The 16,712-nt window shown below is 39.7% G+C and overlaps 1 protein-coding gene across 1 annotated transcript in view; it reads right to left on the bottom strand.

Annotated features, from left to right (window-relative positions):
* The window catches only part of SCFD1 (sec1 family domain containing 1), a 50,691-nt gene extending 34,146 nt beyond the window's left edge, over positions 1 to 16,545 (bottom strand). Inside the window, exons 1-9 of the mRNA XM_059849846.1 lie at positions 16,457 to 16,545; positions 11,230 to 11,300; positions 10,440 to 10,528; positions 9,366 to 9,456; positions 8,485 to 8,607; positions 7,340 to 7,427; positions 3,547 to 3,636; positions 2,460 to 2,515; positions 1,365 to 1,450 (exon numbers count right to left, since the gene is read on the bottom strand). Of these exons, the coding sequence (XP_059705829.1) occupies positions 1,365 to 1,450; positions 2,460 to 2,515; positions 3,547 to 3,636; positions 7,340 to 7,427; positions 8,485 to 8,607; positions 9,366 to 9,456; positions 10,440 to 10,528; positions 11,230 to 11,300; positions 16,457 to 16,487 (725 nt within the window). The 5' untranslated portion in view covers positions 16,488 to 16,545. The remainder of the gene's footprint in view (positions 1 to 1,364; positions 1,451 to 2,459; positions 2,516 to 3,546; positions 3,637 to 7,339; positions 7,428 to 8,484; positions 8,608 to 9,365; positions 9,457 to 10,439; positions 10,529 to 11,229; positions 11,301 to 16,456) is intronic.
* Between the last annotated feature and the right edge of the window lie 167 nt (positions 16,546 to 16,712).

Genomic DNA, 16,712 nt, shown 5'->3' with positions numbered 1-16,712 from the left:
ATTACAGTCCCCAAATACACAATCTCACTTTCAAGGGTTCCTAACTTCACTTTTCTCTTTGCTTGTATATAAAGTCCATACAAAAATAAATTATGAACTTCTGAGATGCACTGTGGTTATTCCATCAATACCCAATTTTGTAAAAATTGTAAAAAATGCAGTCATAAAAGTCTTGGGCTATGGGCACATGAAAAATTTAGTGAAGATAGGAAGACTGTGAGCTGATAGAACATTACAACAACCATTTCTCTTAAGCACATTATCCCTACAACATGTAGTTGAAGTACATTTGAAGAGAGAAAAAGCATTTAAATGCCATACTCTGGATTTTCTTGCAGTAAGTATATTCACTTAAATATATAATCTCAAGAGCCTTAGTCACCTGATTCTGAAAACCAAACTAAAGATCTGAAGCCATTAAACTGGTTAAAGTTCCCTATGTTTCCTTTACCTTGCATTTTCATTTTGAGGGCAATGATGCTACACTATCAGGAAAACAAGCCACACCTCTGAAGGAAAAGCAGTGCTTACAATTCAGTTCTCATGAAAATTAAGAAACTGGTATTTCACAACTATTCTCTCTGCTTTCAAGCTCATTCCTTTTGCCAATTGATGTTTTTGTGCCTTTTATCCAAGCTCTGATTTTAATGTGAGATAAAAGTATGATGACTCTTTTATACCTAGTTAGCAGATTCGAAGTTTCCTTCAGATATGGTCTTGCCGACACATCTCCTCCTTTCCATGTACAATACAAGCTCTCCTAACACACCTTCCTAAGGCAGCCTGTGGAGTATTCAGCTATCTGAGGGCAAGAGTGTATAGGGATGCTACTGAGAACACATCATCGGATGCTCACAAGCATCCACAAAGGATTCAAAGGTGATGACTTAACAGACCTTAATTATCCAGGTGGTAGTCCTCAAGCAGTGTCCTCTGATCAAGACAGAGATCAGCTGGGAAACACTTGCTTTTGATATAACTGAACTGGTAGTAGTGTTCACAAGCAAGAAAATGGGTCTGTCTTTCTTTTTAAGGACTTCAGAGCTATGTTCAGACATCCAACTGCATTTCATAGCCCTGTAAACAGAGTGTATTTACAGAAGTTCGGCTCTTGCTGGGTTTAGAGACTGAACAAAATTAACTGGTTCATAACATAATTTCTGACTTACTGTCCTAGGACCATACTCTTAACAGTTACAGAAGTTTTTAAATGGGTTATGCTGTGGGATTGGAAAACTCCCTTGAAAGTATGTAAATTCTGTTAATAAAGAATTTGAACCCAATTCCTGTAACTACAGTTTTTAGTACAGTGGTGACTTACCCAGACAACTGAAATATGAAAAATAAAACGACTAACACAATACCTGAATTGGCCAGCTCCGAGTGTATCACCTGTAAAAAGACTGTTTCTGGCATCTCTTAGATTCTCTCTGAGCTTCTTATCCAGTTTCTGAGGATGGGAAAAACAAAACCACTTTTAACAAACCAATGGTTTCCTGACGTCTTTACACAATCATCATTAAAAGACTCATTGTGCTGTTTTTGTAGCTTATAAATGTCTTAAATGTAGGAAGACTAGGTGAAGTGCACATGGGAAATAAAGAAATTTTACATCTATTTTGGCCCTCCAGCATTTATATCTCGACTACACTGTCCAGATATAAATTTATGTCCGGGACTACACTGATGATGTTTCCTTCACATCTACTAATCTCATCCCAATTAGCACCCATTCTCTAAACATGCAAGTAGAAAATACCAGTAGGAAGCATCAAGAGGAAACCACAGCAAAAGCAGCAAATTGGGCTGGCAGACACTGCCACACAATTGTTTCATAAAAGTGAGATTATCCTCAATATTAGTGCATCCACACTGCATGCTTTAATCAGTATTACCATTTCCCTGACAAAGAAGATGAAAGAAATGAACCACAGTGACTCCTAATGAAGGCAGCTCTGTAGAGATTGTTAATTGTGATTTACTTTGGTCATTTCATCCCTATTTGATAATCAAGTTCAATGTCAGTTTAATTTGCTATACTGAAAATGTCTTGTACTTGCAGGGTTTCCCAGTAAGATTGATAAAACTTTCTTACTGATACACACAGAGGAACACAGGCCCAACAGCCACTTTGTAAACTGTGTAGATGCAGCTTAATTATAATGCCTATTAAAAAATCTTGATAAACTCTAGGAATATAAACTCTAAATATAAATAATTAGGAATAATTATTTATATTTAAGTTTTTCAGTATCTGATTCCCTAACACTACAGTTTCTACAGAAGTTCTGTGGAACTGAAATCAGAAAGAAAAGTGGATGTATCTATTTTCCAGTTTTATTTCCTTCATGAGAAAAATGATACAATGACACTAGCTCTCTGTCTAGTACTGAGAAAAGTGAAAGTGATGTTTGGAAAGTTGCACAGCAATAATAAGTGTTTAGAAAAACAGTTCTTACCACTGCCACCATTTCAGCTGCAGTTCCTCTTGAGCATCTGATTATAGGTATAGCTCCTAATAAAAGATACATTGACTTCTACGTGCATTGTCATTTTCAGATTATTACATTACTTTTTACAAACAACTTTAACTAACATTCTGAGATTAAACATAAACTTCCATTAAACTTTTCTCTTGCAGTCTTTATCTATGAAATGAAAAATACTATACAGAAATATTAAATAAAGTTTTACAGAAGTGAGTACCCCATACAACAATTTATGAGAAATAGAGTATATATTAGAAAGAAAGCTCATCCACTGTTGGAGGGACAAATTATCTCATACAGATGCATTAGAAGTTATTTTCAAAAGGTTAGAAGTCCCTTGAACATAATAGTAAGTATTATAGCACCACAATACATCTGTTACAACTCACTGCTATGTCCAGGACTATCTATCTATGATAATGCTATTTTCAAAAGCACATTTTCCACTGGCTTTCAGGTTTCAAAATATTTAGCCACAGTTTCTCACTTATCTATACAAATATGAAAATTCCAAATCCACAGATTTTAAGTGACTGAGAAAAAGACATTAATTTGTATAACACTAGCACTTGAAAGAACTGAATAGGTCCAAGGGAATTTCTCTTGAACAGACTGCCCCATGGCAATCCCCAGCTCCCCTTGCAGGAAAGCTATCTCAGATAACCAATTTCAGTTACACCTCAAGTTAAATGTCATCACTATGAAAAATGTATTAGCTAAGCATCAAGGAAACTCACAATAAAATAAGTAAACTTAATATATCTTCCTATACAGTGCATCCAAACCTTTGCATTTCAGTATTCTCCTCCCACTGGTACTGAAGACTAAGACTCAACTCCCATGAAGGCCAACCTCTATTGTACTTTGCAGTGATATAAAGCAAGATATTTGAGTGATAGAAAGCAGTGATATTTGAGCAAGATCATTATCCAACCCTGTAAATTATTGAGATTTTGGTCACAGATCTAATTCTGCTTTTAATTTTCTATATGGAATCACTAGACTTCTAGTTATCTCACTGAATATGGAAAATATGCTAGAATATTTGGAAACTTACCAAGAGTAACAAAAAAACAGAAGAGACTATCAACAATAGTGTCCATTATAGTTTCCATTTCTGTGTCTGTTATATCTGGTCGGTTAATGGCTAAAACAGTGAGGAAAAAAGAATAGGGTTAAGTAAGTTTATGCTGTTTTAATAGTGAGAGAGCAATCCTCTTCTTATCTGATGGCTGTTAGCAGTCAACAGCTTTTGTTGCAGAAGAGATTACATCCTGAAATGCCCCTCTCACCACACCTGTTAGTTTCCACTCCCTTTTTTTTTTTTTCTGAGAAGAAAAGTGGCAGAACTTAATTATTGCTTATTAGGTCAAACATGATACAATAATTTCCAAATCTCTCTCACTGCAAACCTATCTTTTGCATTGTTAGTACTGCACAAACAAAAACCTACTAAGAAACATGTTATACAAGAGAAATGGCCATCCACTTGGCTAACATTTTTCAGGAAGAAAATCTTCAAGAACTACCTGTATAAAATAATTATTTATAGTATGCCGTTATCTATATTTAAAATTTCTAAATCCCACCTCTTGTATGGAGATTCCTTTTTTTTTTCTCATAAATTCACCATCAGTCTCTAAATTAGGGATAACTCCCAAGTTATAAAACATTGTACTTGACAGGTAAGAGAGATTTCCTTCCCACATGTAGGTCAAAACAGAAGACATGCAGCAACATTTCTCTTAAGTAACTACTAACCCTGACAAGAATAAAATAGCCAACAGGAAACACCCAACCAAATCTTCTCACAGATCTCAAGTCAAGCACTATCTCAGGATTCATGCCATAAATCCTATCCTTGTTTGCTTTACTTTACCTTTAAAAATTTCTCACATAATTATCTGTCTTATCCTCTTTCTTCAAAAATGAATTTCAAAGCTCTAAATATGAATAAGCCTCCCATCCAAAATTTATGCATGGACAGTCATAACCATGGACAACTATAACTTTAAAGGTGCTTTTTCCCCCAGCTTTTCTCCTGTAAGAACTTTAGAGACATGGATTGTATTTCAGCAACTACACGTAGTAAGCTAAAGTTCTGACTAGGTTGACAGCAGCAATAGAGGTTTCAAGTTTCTGAAATATCAGCACCAAGAAAGGCAGACCATTCCCAATATCCATATTTTTCTATAATGACAAAGCTTTGAAGAAATTCACTGGGGCTATCATTCTGTAGTTATCTCCAACTAATGATCTCCCACTTTACAGGGGGGAAAATCCTCATTTTTACTCTCTTCCCTTTTCCAATTTTAACACTTATTTCCAATCCTGTAAATATGTTTAAAGTGCTCATTTCTGATGTTCCAGTAATCTGCACACTGTCAATGCTTTCTAATTTTGTCTACCATGCACATTTTATCAGCACATTCCTTTTCTTGTACCATAGCAACCAACATGGATACTTAATATTCCTGCTCCTTAGATCAACCTTTGAGAAACTTCATTAACAATCTTTTGGTAAAATGTTCTACCATGTTTTCCATTAGTTTCTCTTTCTCCACTCTAACAAGCTTATGGGAATGCATCTATTACAGAAAAGTAGGCATAAGTCTCCTACTTTTTTCCTGTTGTACTACAAAATTGAACCAGATTGTAAAGAATGCTAAAGAAGCACTCAAATAGCATGAGGCAGGATGTCTCAAATATCAACTTTACACCAATATTACTCATTTACTCTTCCTTATACACTGTCTTAGAATCAGAGGGAGCCTGAGGGATTAACTGGTTGGTGCTCCTTTCCAAAGATGAGTTAAACCCATGTAAATTTCTGTATCTAAACCAATTCAAAGAGCTTCCCAGTCATAAAAATAACATCATATTTACAGGTAATCTAATATTTCACTATTTTTAAAGTTAGAAAGTGCTCCTAATACCTGATCAGCAACATTCTTGTTGCATTTAAACTCATCACTTCTTGTCCATTACTAAACAGAGATAATGTATTGTGTGTCCTTTCTGTGTAGGAAAGTCTTTCACTTAATTGAAGGATTTTATATTGCTTATGTGTCCTGACATTATCTCTCTGTAAAAGCAGTCACACAGCCAAGGAATCAGGAAACTGAAAATGAACCTGTTTTGTGATATTTGGTCTGAGTTCACCCATTCAGATACTTTTGTGGTCACACACAGCAGTGCTGCTGCAAGAATAGCAGCCATCTTTATGTATCCTCAGATTACACTGACTTTTGTAGCTTATGAAGCTGGCTGTCTCCTGCTAGGGTTACTCTCCACAGGCAAAAAAGCCCACCTCTTCCTCACCTCTGCACTCCTACTGCCTGCCTGTGTCAGATCTAGAACTCACACAGTGAGACAGATCAGCCACTGAGCTCTAACGGAAAACTCATCACTCTCTGTGGGAGATCAGATTTCTGTTCCCCGAGCTTTTGGAAACAGCCCCCTTCTACATTGGTTTAAACATGCTGGCAAATTTCAGCAGCCCAAGACAGGAAAACAAGCCAGAGAGAAACTGACGGGTGTAAAAAATTTTCAGTCATTTTATTTCAAATTCCTTGTTAGCATAAGGAATCTTATGACAGGCAATTAAGTATCTTTATTTACACAGGAACACATCACAAAACAATTAGTATTAAAACTCTTCAACATCAGGTTCTAGTGAAAAAAATTAAATCTGCTTTTCAAACAAAAATGCCCTTCATTCTGCCAATGGAATCAATCCCTGGTGTGAGACACCCAGTGTGTGACACACATCTCAGTTATTATGGAACCAGTTTTAAAGAAAGGTACTGACTTCAGATACTGGGCAAGAAAGAAGAAAAATCTCACTGCTAAATATCAGACATACAGAGACTTCTCATCTCTATCTGGTCACTAGGGAGTATTCTATGCACCAGGAATTAGCTGTGTGACTTTGTAACTACACTAAAGCAATAAGGAGCTGCTGCAAAAATAGGACTATCTTGACTTCTGCTTCTTCCCTTTCATTGCATTTGTACATCACAAAAATGAGTTGGTATTTTTGAAGGAATGAGTCAATTAAACACTCCCTGCAGCTCCGAAATTATCGGTTCTGATGTAAAAAGAGAGGGAGAGTAAAACTACAGCAGAAGCAGCCAGAAAACACACCCTGTAACATCCAGTGTAAGGGGCAGGAGTGGTGGTAGTTCTCTGTACTTTTAGCACACTGAATGGGTCACACTGTACATAAAATCAGCACAGTGGAGGAAGGAAAATCATGTGGGCAATATAACAGCTAGTATGTATGTTGACCTGAGCTGCCATAGCACCAAGGTGACTCATCTAAGGCAGCCACTTGCTTTGCCTGCTAGGCTCCAAACCAAGCTGAACAGAAGTCTTGAGAAAAAAAAAAAAAAGTTCCAGGAGGCTGACTTCACTCGCAACTCTGAAACTTTATGAAGAAGCTGACATGCTTGGCTCACATGCTTGCAGAAGCAATCAGTATTGCTTATTGTCTAGAATGCCCTCTCCCACCCACAGTGACTATCTACATGTGAAAACAATATGTAATTTTTCCAGTATTATTTGTTGCATAAAAAGTGTTATTATCCATAAACGTCCATACCACAGTTTTCCTTCGTTATTTAAAAATATGTATTTATTTTTCAGTATCACACTCACCATGTAATAAAAGATGCTGAAGTGAATATCTAAGAACTGCTTCTTTCATGATTTTACAATATCTAACAGATTATCCTGAATTCTGAGCAGATCAAAGCAAAATAAGGTAATTGCTGGTTATTAGCTACAACTTCAAAAGTAAATTTCAACTTCAAACATGCCTGTCTAATTTTTATATAAATTCTACTTACCACGGTATGAAACAAGTTCTTTGTTTTGGTTACACAATACAAACATATCATCTTCTAAAGTAATAAAATTAAGATATTGATCAAACACCTAGAAAGCAAGGAATAATGGTCAGAATAATCCAGAGTGAAGCATAAAAAAAAAAAAACTGTATGTGATTTACTGCTACATTTTACAGAAGTATCTATTAAAAAAAATAAATGCAAGATATTAAAAAGCCTGTGTAAGGGTTGAGTGATTAACCCAAAATATCAGAGCACTGGAAAGTGCCAGAACTGTCCAACTTCAACTGTTTCTGTGCACAAAGTTTCAGCAGCCAAGTATCACTGAAAAAACATATGTAGAGGACATTTCAATATTATAGGTCCACTTTTTATGAATATGAAGGACTGCAACCTAATCAGCCCTGAGCTCTCAGGTAGGAGAGATGAAAGAGGGCAATATCTGAACAATAAGACAGCTCATGAATTTTAACTTTTCTGTAACACACCTGTGCATTCAGGAAAAAAACTAAACTCCTCTATAGCATAAACTATTAAGGAGACATCACAACTGAAAAACAGATTTAAGAATGTTAGAGGGCTATATCAATTTCCTGCTGCTGAGGACCTAAGGCTTAAACAATACCAGTAGTGTTCATTTTATTTCATGAGTTCTTTCTCTCATGCCAGTAGTACTAACTGGAGTGAGAAAAAGTGAATGTATTTAAGTGTATTACTTAGTAATTTACAGGTTTTGGTACAGCCATTCAACAAACAAAAAAGTAAATCCCTAACACATGCCTTTAAATCATAAAGGTACAGGAGAGTACTCAATAAAAGTGTGTACATATGAAATATTATTTCAAATGAGAACTGCAATCCTACTGCTCTTCTTGTGCATTTTGGAGATAACACAGAAACATATATGCACTGAAAGCACTCATTCAGCTGATGTGATCAAGAATCCTCTGAAACCACTGTATTTCCCCTCTTATCATTTATCCCAAAAGTCTTGCAACACTTTGCCTTTTGACAGATGAAGTATGGTACTAAGCTGCATTACTGGGATGACTGAGGGTTCTGTTTTTTCCCCCAGTATGCCTGAAAATAAGAATGCAGTGACACCTTTAATGGTGCTAATATTAGGGACTGGGCGACTTTCTTACCTTAGCCACTTGAGTTACTGCATTAGCACCTATAGCAGCATTTGCAATATCTTCCAGTTTACTTCTTGAAATGGCAGAAATGAAGTTTAAATAGTAAGACTCATAAAGCTGGTTTCGAAGATCCTAAAAGAAAGGAAAATTTTCCTGAATAAGTACTAATACATTCCTGACTAATTAAAAGAAGAAATCATACTTTTACTATGTAATGTTACAGTTATCCACAATCAAACTAAACCTTCAGAAGTGCTTAGCTGTCTGTTCATACAGCTCTACACATGGCGTTTTGATTACATATCAAGATATAAACAACCTACCACAGAACTGCAAAAAACCAGGAAATGACATTTAAGCCAAAAGACAGCAAGTGCTAATCCACACCTTACTGCTGACCAAAAATACCCTTTGCTCTTCTCCTTACTTTGGCAAAGATGTCAACCTTCCATCCATCTCCTTACCAGAAATGTGAAAAATTGAGGTTAGCCTAATCCAGTCTTCCCATTCAAAGCAGTATCAAATGGTGCAGCTGGCTCAGGATAGTGTCCAGTCAGTTTTTGAACCTCTCCAAGGATAGAGACTTCACAAACTCTCCAGGCAATTTGTTCCGGTGTTTGGCCACCCTCATTAAAGTAGCTTTTTCTAATGTTAAATGGAATATTTGTACCCACTGCCTCTTGTCTTTTCACTCCCCAGACTCCCTCTGAAACACATGAGACATGTTTACCCTTCTACTTGTTGGGAAATTTAAGTTTTGCATGGTAATATTTTGGGTAATATTTTCTGACAAATATGTGCTGTAGTTACAGTCACATTCTGGTGAGTGCAGGATTACTTCACACACATTGTTGTGTGGGCTCTTTTGAAACATTACAGTGGCAAGTTACCTGGCACATTCTGTCAATATTTTCTTCTGTTGGCATTACAAAGTAAACAGCTGGAACATCTGGAATAGCATCCCGATCTGAATGTAAAAGCCTGACAGGAAGAAAAAAGACATCTCCAACGTGTTTTTTCTCTGATATGTATAAAATTTAAGAAGTTAAAGAAATTACTTATTTGTACAGACAAATGAAATTTCCTACAATTTCCTTCCATATTTAGCTAGAGTTTTAGCAAGAAAAGAAATAACATTTGTGTATTTTTTGGCTGAATATATTAATAGATGTGTTCAAAGTTTATTCAACGTTTGAGAAAAAGCATTACAAATGTTCAAAAACAGATTATCCATTCAGAGAAAGCTAAAATACTTCATCCACAAAGTTCATATGTGAACTGCTGATGTGGTAAAAACCCACTATATTTAATTCTATTAAACTTGTCTTTCCTGCTTGAAGACAAAGTGCTTACATGTTTTTCTCATGCTTCTGCTGATGTGTAAGCAGGTTAAACTGTTCCCATTTCTAGCCTTCACTTAGCAAAAGTTAATAAACTTGGAAAAAAATACACGTATGTTCAAAGTATTTTCATGACTATTACCACAGCTAAGGAATGACAAGGTAATGGACTAGGTAAATGTAATCTGGGGAAAAAGACATGAGAAATCTCTTAAAATAATGCCTAAAGATTTCATCTGTTTGACAGCAGACAAGTAAAATCTACGTGTAAAAAGACAAGCAAAGAACATACACAGTCCCATGAAACAGTTTGTGCCAATATAATTTTAACGTATATGACTGCAAAAGGATTTGTAGAGACAAAATAATACCTACTGGATAATTTTTATTTTTGAACAAGGGCCTCCTGTTTTGAGCAAGAAATCCTAGTGAACATTGTTTGGAATGATCTCTCCACTCCCTGATTCTGCATAATGGCATGTGATTTCAGGAACAAGTCAGTTTATAATTTTTATTCTAGCAGTTATTTATTCAATGATTTTTCACTGATTTGTTAATTATTTTGGGGAATATTAAATAATGTTCTTTTTACAAAAGAATTCCCAATTTTTTAAAAGTACTTACAGATGCAAAGTGATCCCCATATCCCTCAGCTCTTTCACTGACAGCAAAGGTGAGATGATATCTTGGCCAAATCTGTCATAAATGAGAACCTGAAACAGATACATATCATCTTACAAAGTGCTGTAAAAAGTGGATACTGTAGAATGCTGTGGATACAGGAATCCAGGTTTAGGGAACTACTACCCTAACTTCAAAACTGCTTCAACATCTAAACATCTACCAATTTACAATAAATCTTTAATTTGTCATGGACTTCCATTTGTGCTTACAAATAAATAAAATATAAAAGAAAAAACAAGGGGAAACTCAGTGATAAATGGGGAAAAGAACCATCACCTCCATCTGAAAAGTGCCTTGTCAAACAAGGGTTTGCTGTTCAAAGATTGTTACTGTGTGTGCAGAGTTTTCCTGACTGCATTTGGAAGAAAACAAGAGGAAAATCAGAAGAGAAAATGGGAATTAGTGAAAAAAGACAACGGATGAAGAGACAGAATATATGCTTTGTAGTAATAAAAACTCCTCATGACCTACAAATTACATTTTTAAGGTAATAAAGCTAGCCTGAGCTCAGATTCTTCAAGCTATCGATAGTTCTTCCATTTCTATGGGCTTCTTTCTGACTCTGGTATTTTTTCAACAGTTCTGATACTCAATTCTGTGTATTTATGATACAGGAAAAAATAGTTTGTACAAGTTGATAACACAAGAAAGATGATTTAGTTAAAATCTGCAAATCTGAACTTTTTTGAACACCATAAAATCCTCGTGTTCCAGTTCCAAAAGTTCTTACCTTCCATACTGGTTCTCCTGTGCTGTTTTTAACTGGAGGAACATTGAAGTTCAGCATCCGTTTCAAAGCCACTGGAAAACAAAGCCAAAGAATGCTTTACTCTCTTTACACTTCAAACACAGTGACTTAAAGACTTTGGCAGGATTTTATTATACATTTGAAAGGAAAACCATTTGAAAGGAAAACCGTCACAAAGTATAAATACAACAAGTCACATTTTCATTATTTTTATGCAGCTTTGACTTACAAGTGGCTCACAACTGCTAGAATTTATGGACTCCAGAGGACACAGCAAAAGGCAGAGAAGCAAGTTCTAAAACATTAATTCTCCTTAGTTATACAGGCTATATTCTAACAAGGTTTGCCTTAAAAATAATTGCAGTATCTTCTTGGAGGTGCATTCCGTCCAGTGGGAAGTAGTTTGCTTTATTCCCCGATCTGCTTTTCCTACCCCACAGGAACAACACCGTACACAAAAAATACTTTTATGCCTGACTAAAATCAATACACACTTTGAAAGATTTTGAGAACTCATATGAAGAAACTGCTGGTTTAAGGGATACAAAAATACCCTTAGTTTGTAGCAGAAAAACTCTCTGAAAGATGAATGAACTTTAATTTAACTTTCCATTCCACATACAAACCAAAGCAGATTGTTTAACCTACCTCTAATTTATTAATCTATTATGTAATGAATCCTTCCTCATTGATCTGATTAAACAACACAGTATGTGCTGCTCTCCCATCTTTGACTAGCAGCAAAAGACTGCTCATGCTATAGTGCCAATTCTCTTAAAACTCCTAACAAAATCATCACAGAGTTTTGCAAAGAGGAAAAACTTGCACAAATCAGAGTGATGGATACCACTTAGCTCATAAATGGAGAGCAGCAGAAACAATTAACTTCTGACTCTGGCTGAATGAACACAGTGCAGTTCCTGGGATCTACAGCATCACAAGTCATCTCTGGCTGAAGAGGACCTTGGAAGACCTCCAGTCCAATCTCCTGCCTAAGGAGGCTCAGCTCTGAGGCTAGGCCAGGCTGCTCACAGCTTTATCCAGTCAGCTCTCCATGGATGGAGATACCATAACCACATTGTGCAACCTGTGGCATTGACAGTCCTTGTGGAGAAAAAGCTTTACCTTACATCCAGTTTGAACATCTTGTTTATGTTAGGCAATTTATGCCGGTTGTGCTTTACCCTAATGCCGTACACCACTACAAAGGGGCTGGTTCCATCTTCTCACTGCTGCCCACAGGTATCGGGGAGCTGCGGTAGGGTCCGACCTGAAGTCACCTGGAGAAAACTCCAGGCAGAACAAGCCTTAGTGCTACAGCCTTACCAGAGTCTCTGACCACCTTGGTAGTCCCTGCTGACTCCCTCCAGCTGATGGTCCACTGGGACCCCCTGCAGGTCTTTTCCACAGAGCTGCTCTCCAGTCTGGCAAAACCCCACACTGCTGCCTATATGTGCAAGGGGTTCTTCCTTTAGAAGGGCAGGAATTTGTCATTGTTAAATTTCATAAGATCTCTGCTAGCCCGTTCCTCCTGCCCATCTAGGTGCCTCCAAATGGCAGCTCTACCCTCAAGTAGAAGGGATTCCCCTAGTTTGCTGTCACCTGCACACTTAATCAGAGTACTCTCTGACAGGCCCTCCAGGTGGCTGATAGACATTTTAAACAGGAGAGGTCACAGAATACACTCATGCAGTGCTCTAGTTGTTACCAGCCTCTAGGTAATTATGTCTGATTAATTACAAACCCTCTGAGCCTGACCATCTAGCCAGTTTTTTTAATGTAGTTAGTTGTTCATCCATCTAGCTCATGACATCCTAACTTGGATGTAACACCACAGAGTCAAAAGCTTTGCCAAAGTCAAGGTAAATTAAATACTCCTGTCCTGTGGCCTACAAACCCAGTCATTTCATCAGTGAAGGCAATTAGGCCGGTCAGGCATGATTTACCATACATAAATTCATGCATGCATTTCCTCTCATGTGATGAGAAGTATTTTCCAATAGGATTCACTCAGTTATTGACTCCAAAGTGACACTAAGGCCTGGAAGCATTTGTAGGTGAAGACTGAGGCAAAGGCAGCACCTTAGCCCTATGCATGTCTATCACCATTAAATGACCAGCTCCATTTAGCAAAGATCCAATCTTTTTTCTTATTTACATTTTTGCTACGAATGCTGCAGCAGAAGCACTTCTCCCGTCTTGAGATACATGCTGCACAGCACAACCTCAGTAGAACTTTGGCTTTCCTAATATCATCTCCCCAGGGCCAGGCAGTGTTTCTGGTGCCCTGCTTCCTCCTGTCCACTGCCCTTTCAAATGACATTACTAGAAGTGAAATACAAATGTGGGAAAATCCAAGCTAGCACTGAATGCTGAGTCTTGATGGGCTCCAGCCTTCCATTTGCTTCATACTTTTTTCCTTTCACTTTTAAACACCATGAAGCAGCTCTGAAAATTGATTACAGGCTGCTCCTGGATTCTCTGGCCCCTCACTGCTGGTGACATCTTCAGCCATATGAGCAATTTTATATAAAGCTGTATGGCTATGTGCTTTGGTACTACTGGAACTGAAGCAGCTGCACCGCAGAGTTTAACATCTAAAGTAAAAACTTGGCATAAGCTCTCGGCTAAGAAAGAGTAATCAGACTAGTAACGTGCTGTGACAATCATGTCAACATTCAGCAAGTATCTGAGTTCCTTTTCTGTATTCATATTGTCATTTCATTTACATTAATGCTGAATGTTCTCTGGGGCAAGGATCAGGTTTTTACTGTGCTTGCACAATGATATGCTTCTGTTATGAAACCAATCCTGGTTATGAACCAGGATAAAGGTCACAACAGATGGTGCACATACATGGTAAGACCATAACTAAATGATAAGAAACCTTTTCCTGAGTACATTTTAGTTGCTGAATCGAGCTCCTTGGAAAAGACCTCCTTAACAGAAGACATAATGGATTCAGCTGTAAAAGCTGACTGAAATAATCAAGTAACAACTGGTGACAGGGACAGTGGGACTGAATGCACCTGCAGCAAGTTTGCCAATGACATCAAGCTGTGTATGGTCACAAAATCACAGAATCATTCAGGATGGAAAAGACCTCGAGGATCAGTGAGTCCAACCTTTGACTGATCACCACCTTGTCAACCAGACCATAGCACCAAGCGCCGTGTCCAGCTGAACACCTCCAGGATGGTGGCTCTACCACCTCCACGGGCAGTTCATTCCAATGTTTACCCCTTTCCATGAAGAAATTCCTCCTCAATAAGCTGGAGAGAAGGGAGGCCATCCAGAGGCACCTTGACAGGCTTGAGAGGTGGGCCTGTAAACTTCAGGAAGTTCAGCAAGGCCAAGTGCAAGCTCCTGCAGCTAGTTTGGGGCAATCCCAAGCACAAATGCAGGCAGGGCAGAGAACGGATTCAGAGCAACCTTAAGGAGGACTTGGGGGTGTTGGTGCATGAGAAGCTTGACATGACCTGGCAATGCGCACTTGCAGCCCAAAAAGCCAACTGTACTCTGGGCTGCATCCAAAACAGTGTGGGCAGCAGGATGAGAGAGGGGATTCTGCCCCTCTGTTTTCCTCTGGTGAGATCCCACCTGGAGTACCATGCCCATATCTGGGCCCAACACAAGAAGAACTTGAACCTGCTGGATTAAGTCCAGAGGAGGAACACCAGGATGATCAGAGGGCTGGAGTACCTCTCCTGTGAGGAAAGGCTGAGAGAGCTGGGTTTGTTCAGCCTGGAGAAGAGAAGGCTCCAGGGAGAACTTATAGTGCCTTCCAATACCTAAATGGAGTTAGAAGAATCCTGGAGAGGGACTTTTCACAACAGCATGTAGTGACAGGACAAGGGGGAATGGCCTTAAATGGAGACAGTAGGTTTAGATGAGATATAAAGCAAAAATTCTTCCCTATGAGGGTTGTGAGGCTCTGGAACTGGTTGTACAGAGAGGCTATGGATACCCCATACCTGGAAGTGTTCAAGGTCAGGCTGAATGGGGCTTTAAGCAACCTAGTGAAAGGTGTTCCTGGCCACAGCAGACAGGGAGCTAGAATGAGATGATCTTCAAGGCCCCTTCCAACCCAAACCACCCTATGAACACAGTGAAACAGAACAGAAAAGAATAAAGCTGTACAGAATATGAGCTCAAAGAAAACAGGCTTTATTAGAAAGACAGCAAAGAGAAGATAAGCAAAGAACTTCAGAAAAACATCAAACAGCACTATCAATGGTAGAAGGCAGAGGAATGAGATTACAAAAAAGGAGACAGGTACCAAAAAATAAGGCATACTAGTAAAATATTAGGGTCCATAGAGACTACGACTGAGATTTTTAGGCAGACGACTTGAAACATTTCATGCTAACCAAATACATCCAGAATTCTCTATACCACCAAAGATACTGCAGCTATCAAGAAGAAAGTGTCATAATTACAGCCTAACTACTGACTACAACTTTGGCAAGTAAGGGAAGTAGAGGACTACGGAGGTGATATTCCCTGTGGTTTAAGAGCATGTCCAAGGTTTACCAAGCAGCATCAAGGCAGAGAAGAATCAATGAAGGACTCTCAGCAATGTCTAAGAAGGGACTGAACTAACAAACCCTTTACTCACAGAAATCCTCATGCACAATTAGTTTAGTTGTTATTATCGTATTCCCAAATTCTTGAGGGTCAGTACAGACTTGGATGCCCCTGTATTGTCTTAACATGAACGCGACAACAGCAACTTTATTTTTGCACCTTTAAACGCTATTTCCCGTCGATCTTTCCCACGGGCAGAAAAACCGAAACGGAGGGTGCGCTCCCACGGCCGCGGGAGAAGGCGCCGCTCACGGCCCGGGCTCGGCCAAGTCCCGCCCCGGGGGCGCCTTCCACACCTCGGCGGCACCTACGGCCACGTCCCCGGGGCCAGGGGCCCAAGCCCCTCTGCGAGAACTGCGGCCCGAGGCTCCGGAGCCCCGCCGCCCCGGGCCCGCCGCCGCAGAGGCGAGAAGGCGGTAGAGGGGCCGCCACCCCGTTGCCGGGAGACCCAAGCCGGGTGAGAGGGCGCGAATCCCCGGCGGAGGCGCGGCGGCGCCCGCAGCCCGCCGCGCGGGCACAGAGGCGGGCGAGGCGGCGGCGGCGTGCGGCCGGCCCCGCTCCCCGCCCGAGCGCCGGGAGGGGCCGGTGCCGCCGCGCGGCGAGACCGCGGGCGGGCGCTCACCTGTCTGCTTCTCCCGGATCCCGGCCGCCATCTTCCCGCGCCGCCGGCCCGGCCGCGCCGCCCCGCCCCGCCGCCGCCTGCGCAGCCGCCGCGACACGTGGCGAGCCCCGGGCCGGGGGCGGGCCCGGCTCCGCGGCAGCGGCGAGGCAGGAACGCCCGCTGACGATTGAAAACACAGGCCTGGGCTGTGCCCGGCTGAGCACAGGGCGGGGGACGGCCTTTTGGAGCGCCTTTCTATTGAGTAGGTGGTTTATTG

The sequence above is a fragment of the Haemorhous mexicanus genome, chromosome 6 (assembly GCF_027477595.1).
Source record: "Haemorhous mexicanus isolate bHaeMex1 chromosome 6, bHaeMex1.pri, whole genome shotgun sequence".
NCBI lineage: Eukaryota > Metazoa > Chordata > Aves > Passeriformes > Fringillidae > Haemorhous > Haemorhous mexicanus.
This window is presented reverse-complemented; position numbering and strand designations above follow the sequence as displayed.